Below are 17,658 nucleotides of genomic sequence, written 5' to 3' on the forward strand. Positions count from 1 at the left end.
CATTCGTTAAATAGTTCTTTTCAATAGGTTTATAAAGACTCATAAAAAAACTGAATGACCTTGACTGTTCCAAAACTCACACCCCCCATCCCTTCTCCTGATTCTATGCAAAAGAGGGCTTGGTTTTACAGTTGAAGGGAGCGTTTTCCGGTACAGGGTTTATTTTCAGTCAATAGTTTTTTCTCTCTCAATAGGGCAAATTTTGGCGTACGAGTCGCGCCAAAACCGGAGATCTGAGAAAACTTTTCGTGAGGTGGCGAATGTGTCGCCCTTCTTCACTACGCAAGAGAGGGGAGTCTCAAACCCCGCTTTTGGTTACTTCCTAGGCTAATTTAATGGACTTCTGGTCTTGAATATATATTTCGGTGTCAGATAAGATGATTTCGTTGGAGTATATGGACCTAGAAAATACCCAGAGCCAATACGATAGAAAACTATTTCTTATTTTGACATTCAAAATAAATTTCGACCAAGAAAAACGCCAGTAAATTTTGCGTCTTGAAGCATTGATTAAGGACTTAATAAGTTATTCTGGCGTAAGTACACAAGCTTCTCTCGCATGTAAAACTCATTCGTCCCTCGCTTGATTAAATAAAGTTCTTTCGAAACTGCTTTTTAGGGCGTTGTAAATGAATAATAAACTTTTGAGAAAAGTTCCCAGGAAATATTTAAAGTGAGCATAGTGTTTAACTTCCTTCTAAATTGATAAACTTATTTAATTACCTCCAACCACAACAGCTTATTTCTGGATTTTTGTTCTTAATTTCAAGGCATAAAAGTGATTAAGGAAATGTTTTGCGTCACGCGAAATTATTGTTTTGGCTTTTCAAGTATAAATCATTAACTCAATACTGCTATTTTTCTGGCCCACGGCTTTCGCGATAGCGCGCTGAAACATATCACGGTTAGATGAAGTTCATTCGCGGCCGGTCAACATTGTGTTTCATTCTCGAAAGCATCATCGTTTAGCATACAAACGTGACGAAAAACCGAAACCTTTAAGTCGTTTATTTTTTGCATTTTTGTAAAACATACTATGCGACTGTATTCAATTCTAGAGCGTTCCTCGAGTGGAATAATTGACGGTCTAATTTTAAGTGATTTAATACAGCGCAATTATCCTTTCGCCACAGCTTCACTTTTTTAATCAAGGTGACCAAATATTGAAAGGTAATTCAAGAATAATTTACGCCCAGACACGGATGAAAGATGCAGTGGCGTCGCTAGGCATTTTTTGGGGAGGCTATGGCCCCCCCCCATTCAAAATTAGCCCCGTCAAAATAATCCTTAAACCCTACCAAAAAAGTTTCGTAGCCCCCCTAAAATTCTGTAGCAATATATAGAAATTATAATGATAGGTTCCTTAAATTTGACATTTGTAGAGATGAATTTCAATATCAATTATCAATTAAAAATTGTATAACTTCAAAATACGAATAAGTAGTAGGCGCGTAGTAAGAAAGATTTTTCCTATCCACCGCCATCTTAGTAAATGGCGCCCAGAAAGGTAAAAAACTCTTCTCCATGCAACAAAGTCCGCGAGTTTCAACCGATTTCGCAAATATTTAGTACACTGGTTTGATTTAACTTATAGACGGGCTGAAAGGTCTTTTGGGTTCTATTTGTTTCCATCTTTTAAAATGGCGGCCAAAAACTTAAAAACCCATGGATTATTGTCCGCATGAAAAGTAATATAAAATGTCCCGACGGGCTGACGGGCAACACCGAGTGACTTCGCTCCTAGGGTGCTACAAAAATGTCATCAGTAAAATCTACCCATATTTTATAACATTACACGCAAGTCAATAATATAATCGTTTATGCTTTGCATTTCAACAGTTCGTTAAATAAGCGTTCATTGTTGATTTCCTATATTGTGAGAAACCAACATTTTTCTCTCGAATCCCTGATATTTTTCGTCTTGTCTTGGCTAGCTGAAACGTCCACAGGGTTGATAGTAGAAACACGATGTAATTTACAGGGACAAGACTTTTTAAAAAACCGCAATATAGTGAAATGTTGCTATTTGTTTCCGAAACAAATATTTAGTCTTTGTCAACTGTTTCAGTTTTCCTATCCCTATTAATGGAGCTGTGTATTGCTCGTTAAATGTTTAAGTTCTTGCTCGTCAATATTTACTTGATATAAGAAACCGAGGGGTCGGTCATTCACGAAATCCCGTACCCTACGCGCGATATCTAACTTAATAAATCCGAAATCAAAAACATAATCAGAAATCCGGAAAGAAATCAAACGTATTTTTGCTGATTTCGAAATCCCATAAAAATCCGAAATCAGTAACGAAATCACAAAATGAGTAACGAAATCACAAAATCGGTAACAAAAATCATTAAATCAGTAAAGAAATCACAAAATCGGAAGCCGAATCACAAAATCAAAAACAAAATCAGTAGAAAAATCGCGAAACACCATTAAAAAATTCACGAAATCCAAATTAAAAGAAAAAGCACAAAATCCGAAGAAATCACAAGAAATACGTCAAAACGGTCGAAATGACGGAAAAAATCGAAAAAATCCGACGATATCTATTGGATTTTTATTGAATTTTGAAATCAAACAAAATCCGTCGAAATCAAATGGATTTCGAAATCCCGTACACTTTTTTAAAAACGTCCGACCCCTCGTAAGAAACCCAATGCATTTCCTTATGTAACTAAAATATTCCTTAAAGAAATTGCAAAGGCGCAGTGATGGCTGTCACACTTTCGTCTAACCTTATCATGAAAGTGTTTGAAGAGGTACCAACTTACTTCAAATACAGGTAAATTTTCATCAATTTGTCTCTTGCGCACGGTGATCAGTATTATTGTCACTTAAAAAAAACGGCCTAGATAAAAATGGTTTAAGAAATCTGAAACTAAATGCCGATAAAACCTAGACTACTATTTGATTATGTATATATTTTATATTGATCTAAGTGTTCGTCACGATTTTCATTGAAGGGAAACTTATGCTGCAGGTTTGTATGCAGTGAAAATATGTTTGATAAGGAACAAATATTTTGCGCTCATAACATATCCCCATTTCTATCATCGGTTCCACCAATCTGCTATTTATTACTGCTCTAAGCTCGTAGTGTTTCCAGGAATTCACATCCCTACTTGAAATGCACTTTTGCCCATTACGCTATGCAGCGAGTGTGAGGTAAAAGGCGGGTAATTCACGCCCATTTTCTGTATGTGTCGCCCTATTACGATTATAGGACAAGTAAATTAATGATATTTTCAATAGAGAATCAGTTTAATTACGATTTTAATTGAAGAGAATAATATTCCTAAGAAGACCAGGACTATGGGACCTATGTGGCTTTAATATGGTCTCGATAATCTTGTTCGAAAATGATTTTTAGCCACATCGTTTGTTTGGTATTCTAGAATTATAAATACTATTATTCGATTCGTCGGTGCGAATAGTAATACTGAATTTGGAGCAAATAGTTTGCACCGACCGGGGAGGTTTTATTTAAAAACGGATGCCTATAACGAGTGTCACAGTTCATGAATCATATTTTTTTATTTTTAAAGGCTTCAATTAACATATAAGTCGCTCAAATTTATGATCTAGACACTGATTCTAATTGCCTAATTTTCCAAATAAGGGTTTGAATTCCGTTTTTGTAGCTAGTGAGTCCGGCATTTTGTGGCCATTTTTGAAATTGATTTCCCTTTCTCCGCATTTGCGTATCCCTTCACCAGAAGTTGATGACTTCTTATCCTGGGAAGTATTGGACACTAAGGCATTATATAGTATCCATCCCTGCAAGTCAAAATTGCCTATGGCAATCGTAAAAGAGGGTCGAAAATTTCCTCCCCACTAGGAAAACTATCTAATATACTGAAAAAATCCCACGCCGAGAGGCTGTGGCACTCAAACTGTGGGGCGTGTTCAAAACTTCTTTAGCGCCAATCGTTGAAAAGCCGTCTGGCTAGAACTCTCTGAAAATCCATTACAATCCGTGGGCCTAGGACCCCACACTAGTTTGAACGGAATTTCTAGCAGTCTATTAAAACAGCTGTTCTTGTCACCGTTTCTGATTCGTTACCTCAAACCACAGGACACACCTTAAAGTTTCATTACTTGCCCGCTGCTGGCGCTCAAATCAGCCTGCCAACTGAAAATGAGGGAAATGCCGTAGGTTGCGCGGTGATCGGGCCTAATAAGAAGTTGGCTAACAGAGATGGTTCTGGATATGGTTAGAGTCCAATACTTCCCAGGATAAGAAGTCATAAACTTCTGCCTTCACTTAATCGACTGCAAAACGTTGTAGTAGTTGTAATCCACTGTACGCAATCAAAAAGCAAGAATGGTACGGTCTTCTTAAGAAAATAAGGTTATCGCTTCGCGTTTGTGTACACTGGAATTCGCCAAATAAAACCCCATTTTGAAAGCATACTAATTTATTCAACAGGTTCATCAACAAAACGAAGGTGGTAATAGGTGTAATTGAAGTAAGTAGAATACTCGAAAATATTAAATACCAAACATCAATAAAGGTGTTGGAATGGCTGAGGTGGCTTTCCCGCGTTCTCTTAATAGTTGGGTATTTCATTACAGGAGACAGAAGCATTGCAACCTGCAGTAAACCTCTATAACAACATGAAGGAGTACATTGATCGATCGTTCAACACCGAGTAAGTTTCCTAATTTTGTTGAAAAAGGAGCAATTATATCTTGACTTTTTGGTGTATTTTAATATTAAATTGGGGTACTATGGTAATACTTTCTGCAGTGTAAATTTTGACTGGGTTCCATTCGAGAATATTGTAAATTTCAAATGCTCCACTAACATGAGCAATTCGGTATGTACCAAATTATTCCAGCCTTATTTTCATCACGTACCTCTACTTATAAACATTAATACATATACATTTGAAAATAAAGGGAAACATTATTGATATGCTATTCGTTCCTGTGGATGGCCTGACATTATATGGTTGTGACGAAGCTTTCCCAACTCAGATATTTTCATTCAGCGAAACTGTTATAGTCACTGCTGAGCCATCATTAATAGTTGTACCTTCGCTTAGCCTTCTCAAAATGGAAAACACGGTGGGTTATCAATAGATGCTCCAATACTCCCCCTCCCGCACCATCGGGTGGTTCCCCTGGTGGAGCAGAGCACAAGGCCTTGCCGTGGCGGAGAGGGCCCTAGTTCGGTGTGCCGGTTCGGGAGTTCCCTGCCCCGTTCCTCGAACGCTTTGCTAGGCCGCAACGCCCTCGCCCAGGTGTTGCTTTGGCCATTGTGAGCAATTACTTTAGACAAAAATAAATAGGGGAAAGTGTCGGACTGCCATATTTTCCTGCCTTTGCCTTATGCTTGACATGCATTTCGAGACGCTCCAGCGCGCGAGAGGTGTTTAAAATGGTATCAGCCAATCAGATTTGTAGTTGATGATGTCATTCTTCCCGAAAATAACGCTCGTACGCCCCAAACGGGAGAATTTGGCATAGGCGTATCTCAAGGAAGAGTCACAACCTCCACTTTCTGTTCTATTTTCTTTAGTGTTATTTTCGCGTTTGAACGAGGTTAAAGTTTGTTTGAAACGTTGGCACGCCGAAATTAAATTAAAAATGCCGCGGATGTTCTTGAAATCTTAATTTCATTCAGAAAACCCATCGTTAAAATCCTTTAGAATTTCGTTTAAACTTAGGCCCTGGGTTGTAATTATAAGCTAAAACGTTTTAATATTACTAAATATCATCAGTGTTAGCAAAATAAATTAATACAATCATGTATGTACATCATCATATTAAATTGTGGCGATAAACTGCAGTGGCCATAGCTAGCCTCAGTCAAAAGCAGCTAATGTAAAATAAAACCGCACTATTTCTTCAGGCGCAATATCGCAAATTATCTTAGGTACGTGGTGAATAAGCGAGGGGGATGAAACAGATTTCGCGAGTATGCTTTCACCCCTCCAAATGCATGTCACAGACAGGGCTCTACATAAGGATATTTTTTTTAGTAGTCAGCCTATACTATAAATATTTGGGACATTTTTTACTAGTCAAGTTGACTAGTGAACCCCCAGATTTCGATTTATTTTAGTAGTCAAGGCATTTTTTTTAGTAGTCAAATGCCTTGACTAGTGCCTTATTTAGAGCCCTGGTCACAGACGAAGGAGAGAGCCCGACACTTTCCCCTTTTTATTTTGCTTTAGACAGTACAAAAAAGAGTTCTTTTACAATGAGCAACCAATTCTTAAACCTTAGGCAAAGCGTTAAAAATTTGTCGATTACAGCAATCTATTGCATTACCATAAGTACCAAAATTACCCCTGATAAGTAAAACACGCCCGTTGGACTAATGTAACCAGCATGTTCATCTGCGTCCTATACAAGTTAGGTATATGCGACGCCGTGCGGCTATTTTTGTCCCAACTTTTTTTAGCCAATGAGAGACGTTTCTAGGGGTGCCACTAGCTTCCCCGAAGTCTGACTTAGAATCTCGGTAAATGGATAGAATTCTTAGATACTCAGTCAGAATTCTGAGTAAGTAAACATTAAGGTTTCGTCTGCTACACTAATGGGCAGAGGCCACAGAAGCCTAAGCTACAAATATCGTAAGTGTTAATGATTATTGTTAATTAATCTACATAAATTGATGAAGTATTACCGGTATCCATCATTGCTTAATATATGTCGCAACAAAAATATTGTTTTAAGTTACAACCCTAAACCTATACTCGCGCGCTTGAAGGCCGCCATTACACCAACACTGGTCCGTGGCCTACAAGATATCTGTAGGGGAGGTCTGAATATGAGCCTCCTTGGACGATTTGCAGTTTCAAATGACTACAAGAGGCGGCCTCCCTCGGTTTTTTGGGTGAAAATGCCGGTTACATTAGTCCAACGGGCGTGTTTTACTTATCAGGGGTTATTATGGTACTTATGGCATTACATACATATTTTTGACGTTATCAATCTTGCAATACCAAATAGTAGGAAAAACATATTTTCAGAAGCTATTGCCCACAAAGACCAAAGCCACTTTGGGTTATATCCCCCCCCTCCCCCGAGAGATAGAACATTGAAATTTCAGTCAGGGGTTTACTGAAATCTTAAAAACAGCAAATCTGTTCATCCAAACGTTTTACCGCTAAGTACGTGAAAAAAACCAATTCTGGCCTGTACAGAGGAAACTGTGAAAGTAAAAAACATTCTAATAGCCAGAAACGTTTTCTCCACGTCTTCACCTTGGTCTCCCCTTTATAGTTTAGCTGAACCTCTCTTGTCTACCGAATACAAGCTTAAACACTAATCTATCATATATAAAATACTTTCAGGTGTCTCTTCTTTTCGTTTTCTCAACTTTCATTGTTTCCGTCTTTCTAACGGTTTCTCGACAAGTATCGGCAACTCGTCCCAGGAATAGGTCGTTCCTAATGGATATTTTGTACAACATTTGGGACACTGCGTTCACATTCTTTTACGAGCGTAAGCACAAGGAGAGTGATCTAACACCAAGGTTATATATCTCATTGGTGTTAGATCACTCCCTTGTGGCGTAAGTATTCGAGTATTCTTTAAGAGCAGCAGAAAAATGGTTTCTTACGTTTAACTATGCGCAGAGTTGGGCAATATTAAATGTAGTTCTAATAGATGAATTATTTACTAGCTTTTGGATATTTTTTTCGCGACTTTGATAAAAATTCTCCCTTCAAGTCAATTTATTTTTGGATTCAATTCTCGCGTTGAAGTTATACTTTCGCGCCATCAGAAATATTGGCGAAACATTTGAAACTGGTAAGCTTTGACTTTATAACCCCGGGCTTCAATCATTTTCAGACAAGGTATACAATAGACCACTTCGATGTAACTGAGACGGAAAGACACTATACATATATGCCTGGCATTATATCACAATTGTATTACCTTTAAATGATGTAACGTATACATAACTATCGAATAAATTAATTATATGTATTTAAATATTTAAGAAAAACCACTAGTTAGGAAATTTGAGATTGAAATTTATCTTAGTTTGATGTTTGACCTCACCGGTAAAACATATTGGTGTGAAATTTAAATCTCGGGTAGAAAACCACTACCCTATTGTTGTGATTGACTAAGGAGACTTATTAAAGTTTAAAAAGCATTTTATTAGGCATTAAGTTGATCAGCTCACGATCCGATAACTAGTGCCGCGTCGGTCTAAGTTTGGTGTTTTTAATCTTAATTTTAGTTGTTATCAATTTGCCCTTTGACCCTCTTATAACACCTATTAAGTGGAAAACCCAAACCAAACCTAACCGAACCTATTCTTTATGTTTATATATAATATTCCAATAGATATTTCTTCCAGAGTCCTGCACGGGCCGGGCTCAAGCCCGGTCCGGCCCGAGGCCCGGCCCGATCGGGTCGGGCCGAGCCGGGCCGAGCCGGGCTTTCCACTTTTGAAAATTGTATCGGGCCGGGCCGGGTCGGGCTTTTAAAATTTTGGAAATTAACGGGCCGGGCCGGGTCGGGCTTTTAAAATTTTGGAAATTAGCGGGCCGGGCCGGGCCGGGCTTTTGTTGATTATCATTTAATCCAAAGTTCAAATGAAAGATAATTTAAATGAGCATGAGCTTCTAAGGACAAATGTAGCGAACAATTATCAAAAGAAATGAAAAATACACGACGCTAAAGCAAATATGAATTCAAATCATTGATTTTATGTAAAAAAATATAAAAATTACAACTGAAATACGTGTAACGGGCCGGGCCGGGCCGGGCCTGTTCAATTCGTGAAATGTGTCGGGCCGGGCCGGGCCGGGCTTTGTTAATGCATGTAACGGGCCGGGCCGGACCGGGCCGAAAAACCAACTATGTACTCGGGCTCGGGCCGGGTTTCGGGCTTATTCAAAATTCTAAAACCGGGCCGGGCTTGGGTCGGGCCTGAAAAACTCGGCCCGTGCAGGTCTCTGATTTCTTCTACGCTGTCATCACTAGTGCTAATGGTGAAGTAAACAATAAATAACGACTTTATTTTTAAATACCATGGTGAAATAATATAAAAATTTTAACGGAGGAAACACATGGATAAAATCAAACTTTTTATTGATGTAAAAATCAATAAAATACAAGCGTGAGCTTTCGACCCGCGGGTCTTTATCAAACTAACGACACAAATTAAAATAATACAATATATATATATAGTCAGATTAGGTCTAACAAAAAACTAGTTTTTTAACCTCTCTCTATTCGGATACAAGAGTTTTTTATCGAACTCACCCCAAAGTTTCGCCGTTTCCTTCCCCTCATCAAGGTTTAATTCCCCCCCGTCATTAATGTACACCCCTTCGATAAATTTTCTTTTAAATAGATCGGATTCTTTATACAATATTTTTGGTTCCTCAAAATTAATAATGCAGTTTTTTGCATTAATATCCATGATATGATTAGCCATGCCATTTTTTAAATCACCTGTCTTTATACAATATTTATGTTCAGATATTCTTTCTTTTAGAGGACGTTTTGTTTCCCCTACGTATTTTTTATCACAACTACAATTAAACTGGTATACTACACAACGCTCATTTTTTATGTTACTGTTACGTGACTTTTTTTGGCTATTTTTAAATATCTGTTTTAAGTTTACCCCCATTTTTGACACTACTCTAATATTAAATTTACTTTTTAAAATCCTATTTACTGACTCGCTTTTATTTTTCACATATGGTAACACTAGAGTTGGTTCTGTTTTTTTAATATTATTTTGAGGTCTTAAGTCGTGAGAGCCAAAAATTCCAGAAATCAAAGGCTTTGGGTAACCGGAACTAATCAGTTGTTTACTGATAATATGTTTGTCACTTTCTGGTGTGTCAGAAATGTATTCAATTCTATGTTTTAAACTTTTAACAACCCCAATTTTTATTTTATTACTATGATACGAATGAAAATTTAAAAATCTATGACAATGGGTAGGTTTCTGGTATAACCCACACTTAAGATATTCGTCCGAGGCTAAGCGCTCTACTAAAACATCTAAAAAAGGGAGTTTGCCAACCTTTTCTTCCTCTAATGTAAATTTAATCGAGTTATCCAAAGAATTAACAAAATCGAGTAGTTTAGTTATTCCCCCTCTAGTATTTTGGAAAATTAAAAAAATATCATCTACATATCTTAACCATAGTTTGATATGGCGACTGTTTCTATTGGAAGATAGGATCTTGGATTCTAAATATTCCATGTATAGATTAGCTAGAAATGGAGATAATGGGTTACCCATAGCCAGTCCCCTAGTTTGGGAGTAGAATTCCCCTTCAAAAGTAAAAAAAGTGCTATCACAGCAAATTTTTGCCAGGTTTAAAATAGAATCAAGACATAAGTCTGTTCGTTTCTTCCATTCTGAATCTGAATTAAGTCTCATACTCAAGACCTCTATTACGCCATCAATAGGCACATTCGTGAATAAACTAACTACATCTAAACTAAACATGCGATCAGCCTGTCCTAATTTTACCTTTCTAATTTTATCTACAAAATCGTATGAATTGACAACGTGGTGGGAGGTATTACCTACAATAGGGGATAAGATATGGACCAGATATCGTGCAAGCCAATACGTCGGGCTATCCCGGGAAGATACAATTGGGCGCAAGGGGCAGTTGACCTTGTGTATCTTTGGTAAACCATAGATGAACGGGGTTTTTAAGTTGAAGTAAACAATGCCAGAGAATTTGGGCTAGAAGTATTATATCATGTATTTACCTTAGTAGTGTTTGTAATAATCAGCTAGCCGGAGCTAAATAAATCCCTATAAAAGGGATCTGTTAGGTCCTTTTCTACTTCTAGGGTACGATAACGCAGCAGAAGCGCTGAAACTCTAATAGGTTTCATTATATACCATATATTTCCATAATACCTTTTTCGAAATCATTTAATACCCGCACTGTGAGGCAACTAATGCAATACGTTCATGGGTACTACAAAAGTTGCGGAGGTATTTTATAGTACCTTGAAAATACCTTTTCTCTGACAGTGCTCAAACGTCCCTTAATGGTTCTGTACCGATGTTGTGACTGTTGTAGAGGATTTTGTCCACTTTTGATGTTGACTATACCGTAATTGGCCCATCACCAGTCAAAATATACTGGTTGTATGTTACACCTACCCTTTAGTGTCAAAATGATTTTCCCACAAGTTTCTTTCGGATCTTATAAATTTTGGAGATATTTTTCGCATTTCTGGTGTCAAATTATGTTTGTTCACAAGTAATTGGTTGATTAGGTTGTAGGACAAAACGTTCCTTCAGGGCAATGAGTTCGCAAATATTAATGGCAACAAGAAAAGTTTCACTACGTGCCGAAAAAAAAAGGTTACACCATTTTTACTTCCTCCCTAAAGTAGTTTATTATAGACTTTTGAAAACAATCAATAAATCTGATTATCTCTCGAAATAGACTAAGCAAAAGTATATATCTAGTAAGCCTTGTCTAAGTATACATATTTTTATTAAGCTTATCCCAATCCACCAAGGATTCTGTCGGCAAGGATAGTATGCATGTCGTGGCTTTTAAGTGTCCTCGTCATTTTCATTGAACTGTCCAGCAACCTCAAATCAGAGTTCTCAATGAAGACGTACGATACAATATCGTCTATTAAAGACCTCGTGAATCACGATGATATCAAACCATACGTAATGACAAATGCCATGGTGTACCGATATATCACTTTCATGGTAAGTATTAATGATTTAGTATTTTATAATCGCTTCCTACTATGGCGATATGGTAGGTGAAAGCTGGAACGTTGGAAAATATTTTTACTAGGGATGAACCGGTACCGAAACTCGAGGTTTCCCGATAGTATCGGATCGGTTAGTTTAATATGATACTAAACCGATGCTCGTTTAAAATTTATTAGATGGTGCACTGCTAAATGACATTTTTAGTTCTTTCAGTAACGCATTGAAGGTGATAATATCTCATTTCTATGAATGTGACTCAATCGTGATGATTTCTCATTTATATGTATAAAAAGTACCTGAATTTAGTTAATCTAATAACTAATAAGCAAAAATAGCTATAAAACAGTTGATAAATATAAAAATATTTTATATCACCATATTTTATAACGATAAATGGGCCTCTCAGCATGTACTAGTTAAAAAAGACGAGCCGTGATATCAGTTTGGACAGGAATGTATAGAGGGGCTATAAGGGCTAAGGGGGTTCTCGTTGTACCCTTGATGGTGGAAACATAAGGAGAGTCCTTTTTGTTTTTTTTAGAAGTGTAGCTCCTCCTCCTACGTCTGTTTAGCTGTCTACCGAAGGCGAAAAATGTCATGACTCGTTAAAAAAGGCATGGCAGAAGTGACCTTTTAAATTTTTTAGATTCGCCGCCGTTCGCGTTCATATTCGATTCTCTCAGCCTAGACAGAGGACCTAGGGTAGAGGGTGGAGAATTATAGCAAAGAAGTTTTTTTGGCAGCCAATGAATGAATGAAAATAATTTAAGTGGTAAATACGATTTTTATGTCAGGCTATGACGTCACTAGCGTAAACTAAGCCACGCCAGTTCTTTCCAAGATCATTTCACGCCGATTACGATTTGACCTTAGCCATTCCAACGCCTCCATACTTTCCTGGTTTGGAAATACCTCTAAACATTGTACCAGAAGTCCATTAAATTAGCCAAGGAAGTAAACAATTACAATAGCTGGTATAGCGTACGTCTCTGCTGGGGTAAGCACTCCTTCTAACTCCATGGATAGGGGGTTAAATTTTTTTCCACTTTCCTAACACTGTTAGAAATCTCGAGCTCCTCTCTAGGAAGTCTTTTTTGACGTGAACGGGGCGTGACTTCTTCAGCCCATGAACGCTGGATCTCTAAAGGGTAGATGCTTGCTTTATAAAAAAAATAAAAAAGGAACGGCCACGATCGTTAAATAGATTTTTTTAATTGGTTTATGAAGAGTCATAAAAAACTGAATGACCTTGACTGTTCCAAAATTCGCCCCCCCCCATTCCTTTTCCTGATTCTATGCTAAAGTGGAAGGGGGCGTTTTCCGGTCCCTTTTGAGATACAGTGTTCATTTTCAGCCAATAGTTTTTTCTCTCCCACCCAGTAGGGAAAATTTTGACGTACGAGTCGCATCTAAACCGGAGATCTGAGAAAAATTATCGCGAGGTGGCGAATGTGGCGCCCTTCTTCAGTATTGCTACACAAAAGAAGGAAGTCCCAAACCCGGCTTTTGGTTACTTCCTAGGCTAATTTAATGGACTTCTGTACATATGTAAATGGCACTGTCCTACTAAAAACTATCGGTATCGCTTGAAGTATTGGGTTTTTGAATCATTGAGTAAATAACGGTATCGGTTCCTGTTTGCACCGGTATCGATCGGTATCGGGTTAAAGGCCGACTTCCATCGAAAAGAGTCATAGCGAACTGAAAACCGAGCATCGAGTCTAACAATAGAGAGACCGTGCCAATTTTCGAATCCCCGCTAGGGTAAAAGCAAAGAGGAAATGGAAGGGTTCTAGCTTACTGAAATCCGTGCAATGTGGAAGATACGTAATGGAGAATTTCCTTCAGGGGAAAGCAAAAATTCGCTTTCAGTTAGCGAGAACCCTTCCAACTTTTGGCCCAGCGGGGCTTCGAAAATCGGCACGGGCGCTTCATTGTTAGTCTCAATTCTCGGTTTTCAGTTCGCTAGAACCCTTTTCGCTGGAAGTCAGCCTTCAAGCCGGGTATCGGCCATCTCCAATTTTGACATTTACCAGTTTTGCACTATGACAACCGAGAAGCAAATTCTCTAAGGCTGCAATGGCCTCAAAAGCCCAACTATCAGGTGTTTATACCCCTGGTTGTTAATCTGTCAGTCACGCAAACCTTCGTATTAGTTCTCTTTCTATTTTATGTCAGACACAAATAAGGAGATTTTACATTATCACAAAAGCAAAATGTGCTAGTCTAACTTCTCCACGCATCAACCGTAGCAACATTTGGGCCTTCTATCTATTAATACTATATTGTAGAATTTACATTCGCTTTGATTTTCCATCTAGAGAAATCAAAGTGATCATATGACAAAACTTTACAACAAAATCCACGATAACCATTTGTTTGTCGACTTGATGCTGGACATGATACAAGAAGACTTTGTTGAAAAACTGGCGAGCAAGCGTGACAAAATGGCCCTCGTAATTCATCGGGAATATCTCAATCGAGTTTTAGGTTACGATTTGCAGTCGATCAAAATGAAAGATTGTAACACTGATGGTCATCCATGTAATTTGGCGGATGTTTCTCGCATTCAAATCGGAGTTGACGACGAAAAAAGGGACACTATGACACTAATGGTATCGAAACACCTATACAAGAACAAAGAAATTATGGAGTTTTTTAACTTGGGGTAAGATTACATTTCTTCAAAATCCACATGGAATCATGATACTCAAAAAGTTCATGTGATATGGGGCTGGTTTGGAAATTAAATCTGTAAGATGAAACTGGAGTACAATGATTAAATTTTGGCTTATGACGTTCTTCTAGAATGCAATAAACCAAAAAGAAATTCTCTCTCCTCAAAAGAAGCTTTGGCCCAATGGGAACACGCCACTAGTACAGCGTATTAAAGCTGGGGAATCTTCTTGTACATGATCCACGATTGAGGAGAAAACTCGCCAGTTTCTCATTGTGCATTTAACTCTTCTATACGTACTCCCAAATAAGCCTAGTTTGAAACCTTTAACATGACGCACCATGTGAAAGAAATTAATTCCCGTACATTTTCAATGTATAAATCTTTTTGGGGGAACTGGGGGGGGGGCAGGTGGAATAATATCTGAATGCGTTTTAAATAAGGTACACATTTTAAAACGCATATTTTTCATAGCATTTGACAGTGTTTATATATTACAAAAACCAAAAGTTTATGATTTCTTATCCTGGGAAGTATTGGACTCTAACCATATCCGGAACCATCTCTGTTAGCCAACTTCTTATTAGGTCCGATCACCGCGCCACCTACGGCATTTCCCTCATTTTGAATTGGCAGGCTGATTTAAGCGCCAGCAGCGGGCAAGAAACGAAACTTTAAGATGTGTCCTGTGGTTTGAGGTAACGAATCAGAAACGGTGACAAGAACAGCTGTTTTAATAGACCGCTAGAAATTCCGGTCAAACTAGTGTGGGGTCCTAGGCCCACGGATTGTAATGGATTTTCATAGAGTTCTAGCCAGACGGCTTTTCAACGATTGGCGCTGAAGAAGTTTTGAACACGCCCCACAGTTTGAGTGCCACAGCCTCTCGGCGTGGGATTTTTTTCAGTAGATTAGATGGTTTTTTCTAGTGGGGAGGAAACTTTCGACCCTCTTTTACGATTGCCATAGGCAATTTTGACTTGCAGGGATGGATACTATATAATGCGTTAGTCTCCAATACTTCCCAGTCATCAACTTATGCAAAAACATAACACTCAAAATTTAGGGATAAAACACGCATCAAAATGATCCGGCATTGCCCATCAGTTTGTAAGAACCATTTTTTATTTTGCTGTCCCGTTTGACGAAGACCATTTAATTTTTAAAACCATAAACCCTGTCTATAGGCTAGAGCCAAACAGTTTTCAAAATATGATATAAATAGGTTAAGACGTTTTTAACATGTTTGACCGCTATATTTCATGATCGTTGCGATTTAGAAAAAAACCTTCTTAGGCTGTATCATCTACTTTAGAGTAACTTGCATGCTAACTACTCCGCTCCATTTATCCGGAAGATTGCTTAAGGTTTTCGTACCAGCGGGCTATCGGATATTTTAATATTTAATGACGAAACGTGTGCAAAACCGGTATGCGTGTTTTCGTACACTGAACACATTTTCAAATCTCTCATCTTTTGAAGTTTAGACTTCTCACTCGCTATTGCCCAAAGTCAGCTGTTAACAAATGAGTAACGTAACACCCTTGCCGTTCCTTGGGTGGTTTCATTTTTCGGAATAGAAAAATATTTGCTCATTTCAGAAAAACTCTTTCGTTTAATTTTAAGTTTTTCTTTCGGATCAATAGTATTATTTTATTGAACCTTTAGGAAACTTGGTGTAAGCTAAGACCATTAACCACCCCCGGGACTAGCAACGCAAGCTTTCTACTTTTCGTGGTTTTCTGTTACGTGCGATCCTAGCGACCCTTGCGGTATATTGGGGAAACTTTTAGGGTGTACCAAATTTCCGGTTTACAGGTTCCTCTTTGCTATTTAAAAATGGCGGATCACGACGAAGAAGATGAGAATGAAAATGTTAATGTGTAAGTTTTTGAAATTTAGCGATGTATTATTTTGCTATTTTATCATAACTGTACATTGGGCATTATTGTAGTTAAACCGTTGCGGCTTCGGCCTCCGAATTTAGAAGAAGACGATCTTACTTCTTCTTTTCAAGCGATATCCCGAACCGGAAGTTCTGTACACCCTATAAGTTTCTATCCGTTGCCGCTTGGTGGCACCCTTATCGCAAAAACAGCCGTAACTTCTAGAGGCGGAAATTTCAATACGAGGATCTTATTGCGTTGCGAGTCCCGGGGGTTGTTAATGGTCTTAGGTGTAAGTTACATGGATAAAATATTTTCAAAAACCACAAAATAATGAAAAGTTGCTTGTCCACTTTAGCTGCACCCTAAATAAAGTGTTTTGTCCCACGCGTTGATAATCAGTCGGTCATAAATGAAAAGCCTTATTATTTTAATTCGCCGCCTTTAATGTTGCAACCTTTCAATTTCAGGATTCTTGTTCTCTTCGAAACGAAATGCGCCGACTTTTACGATTTTGAAAATGCCTACAATTTGGAATTCATCGCTTGGAAACCTCCAGTGGAATCATTCAAGTCCCAGACACTGGCTGACACTTATGGCATATTTTTACTTCTCATATACATGTCTTTACTCTCTGGATTGGTGTTTCTGCTGGAAGTAGCAGTCTACTGCGTAAAGCTTTACGTTACAGCTCACTACAGATCAACCCGTTTTGAAGCCACTCGAGGAGTTTTAGCGCGTCAGCATCGTTGTCGGCCACGACGAAACGCGATATTTTATTTTTGAAGATGTTCGTCAATTCGCGGGACGTTACAATGTTTATCCATGATATATTAAATAAACCGAGGATCAAACAAAATAAGTGATTACAGTTAAAAGACGCGGACTTCGAATAGTACTTTCTCAAAATGTATCTGTTGTTGTGGCGATTTGCTTTGAAGTTCCAGGCTTGTTGATGTGCGCATGCGCTGGAACTTCCAGCGGATGCGCACATCAACCAGATGAACGTTACGTTACTCAGTTGAGGCTTTTGGCGATGTAAATAGTGGATTTTCAAGTCTAAACAAAGCATAAACTAACGCACAGATATAATAAATTAGCAAATTCTCATGCTTTGCTACGGATCTAGTTGTATTAAATATTAGTAATGATCGTCGGTGGTATAAATCGTTCTGAATTGCTTTTCAGTGCAAGAAAATTAAAAGTGTGCTGAACTTCTGGTCTTAGAGAATGTGGTTTTAGGTCTCTCTGCTGGAAGTAACAGCAGTTTGAAGCGTCGCGAGGTGTTGACGTTTACCGCGTCAACGTTGCCCTCAGCCTCGGAAAACACTTTGAAACTTAGTAATGTTCTCCAGTTCGCAGACGTCGCTATAACTGTTATCCTTGATTTACCAATGCAG

The 17,658-nt window shown here is 38.2% G+C and overlaps 1 protein-coding gene across 1 annotated transcript; it reads left to right on the top strand.

The window, feature by feature from the left end:
• Positions 1-14,234: 14,234 nt before the first annotated feature.
• Positions 14,235-17,057, top strand: LOC149713153 (uncharacterized). Its single transcript, XM_089843651.1, has 2 exons — positions 14,235-14,363; positions 16,729-17,057. Exons 1-2 carry the CDS (start codon positions 14,299-14,301, stop codon positions 17,042-17,044), a joined length of 381 nt encoding a protein of 126 aa, XP_089699777.1. The 5' UTR covers positions 14,235-14,298; the 3' UTR covers positions 17,045-17,057.
• Positions 17,058-17,658: the final 601 nt, after the last annotated feature.

The sequence above is a fragment of the Phalangium opilio genome, unplaced genomic scaffold, assembly GCF_054372755.1.
Source record: "Phalangium opilio isolate 3A_F unplaced genomic scaffold, DU_Popi_V2 ptg000009l_1, whole genome shotgun sequence".
Classification (NCBI taxonomy): domain Eukaryota; kingdom Metazoa; phylum Arthropoda; class Arachnida; order Opiliones; family Phalangiidae; genus Phalangium; species Phalangium opilio.

What these genes read in the sequence shown, in the direction of transcription:
- LOC149713153 (XM_089843651.1), top strand. Translation starts at nt 14,299, where the DNA reads ATGACACTAATGGTATCGAAACACCTATACAAGAACAAAGAAATTATG. An exon ending in ATGGAGTTTTTTAACTTGGG is followed by an intron (nt 14,364 to 16,728) that starts GTAAGATTACAT and finishes TTTCAATTTCAG; the next exon opens with GATTCTTGTTCTCTTCGAAA.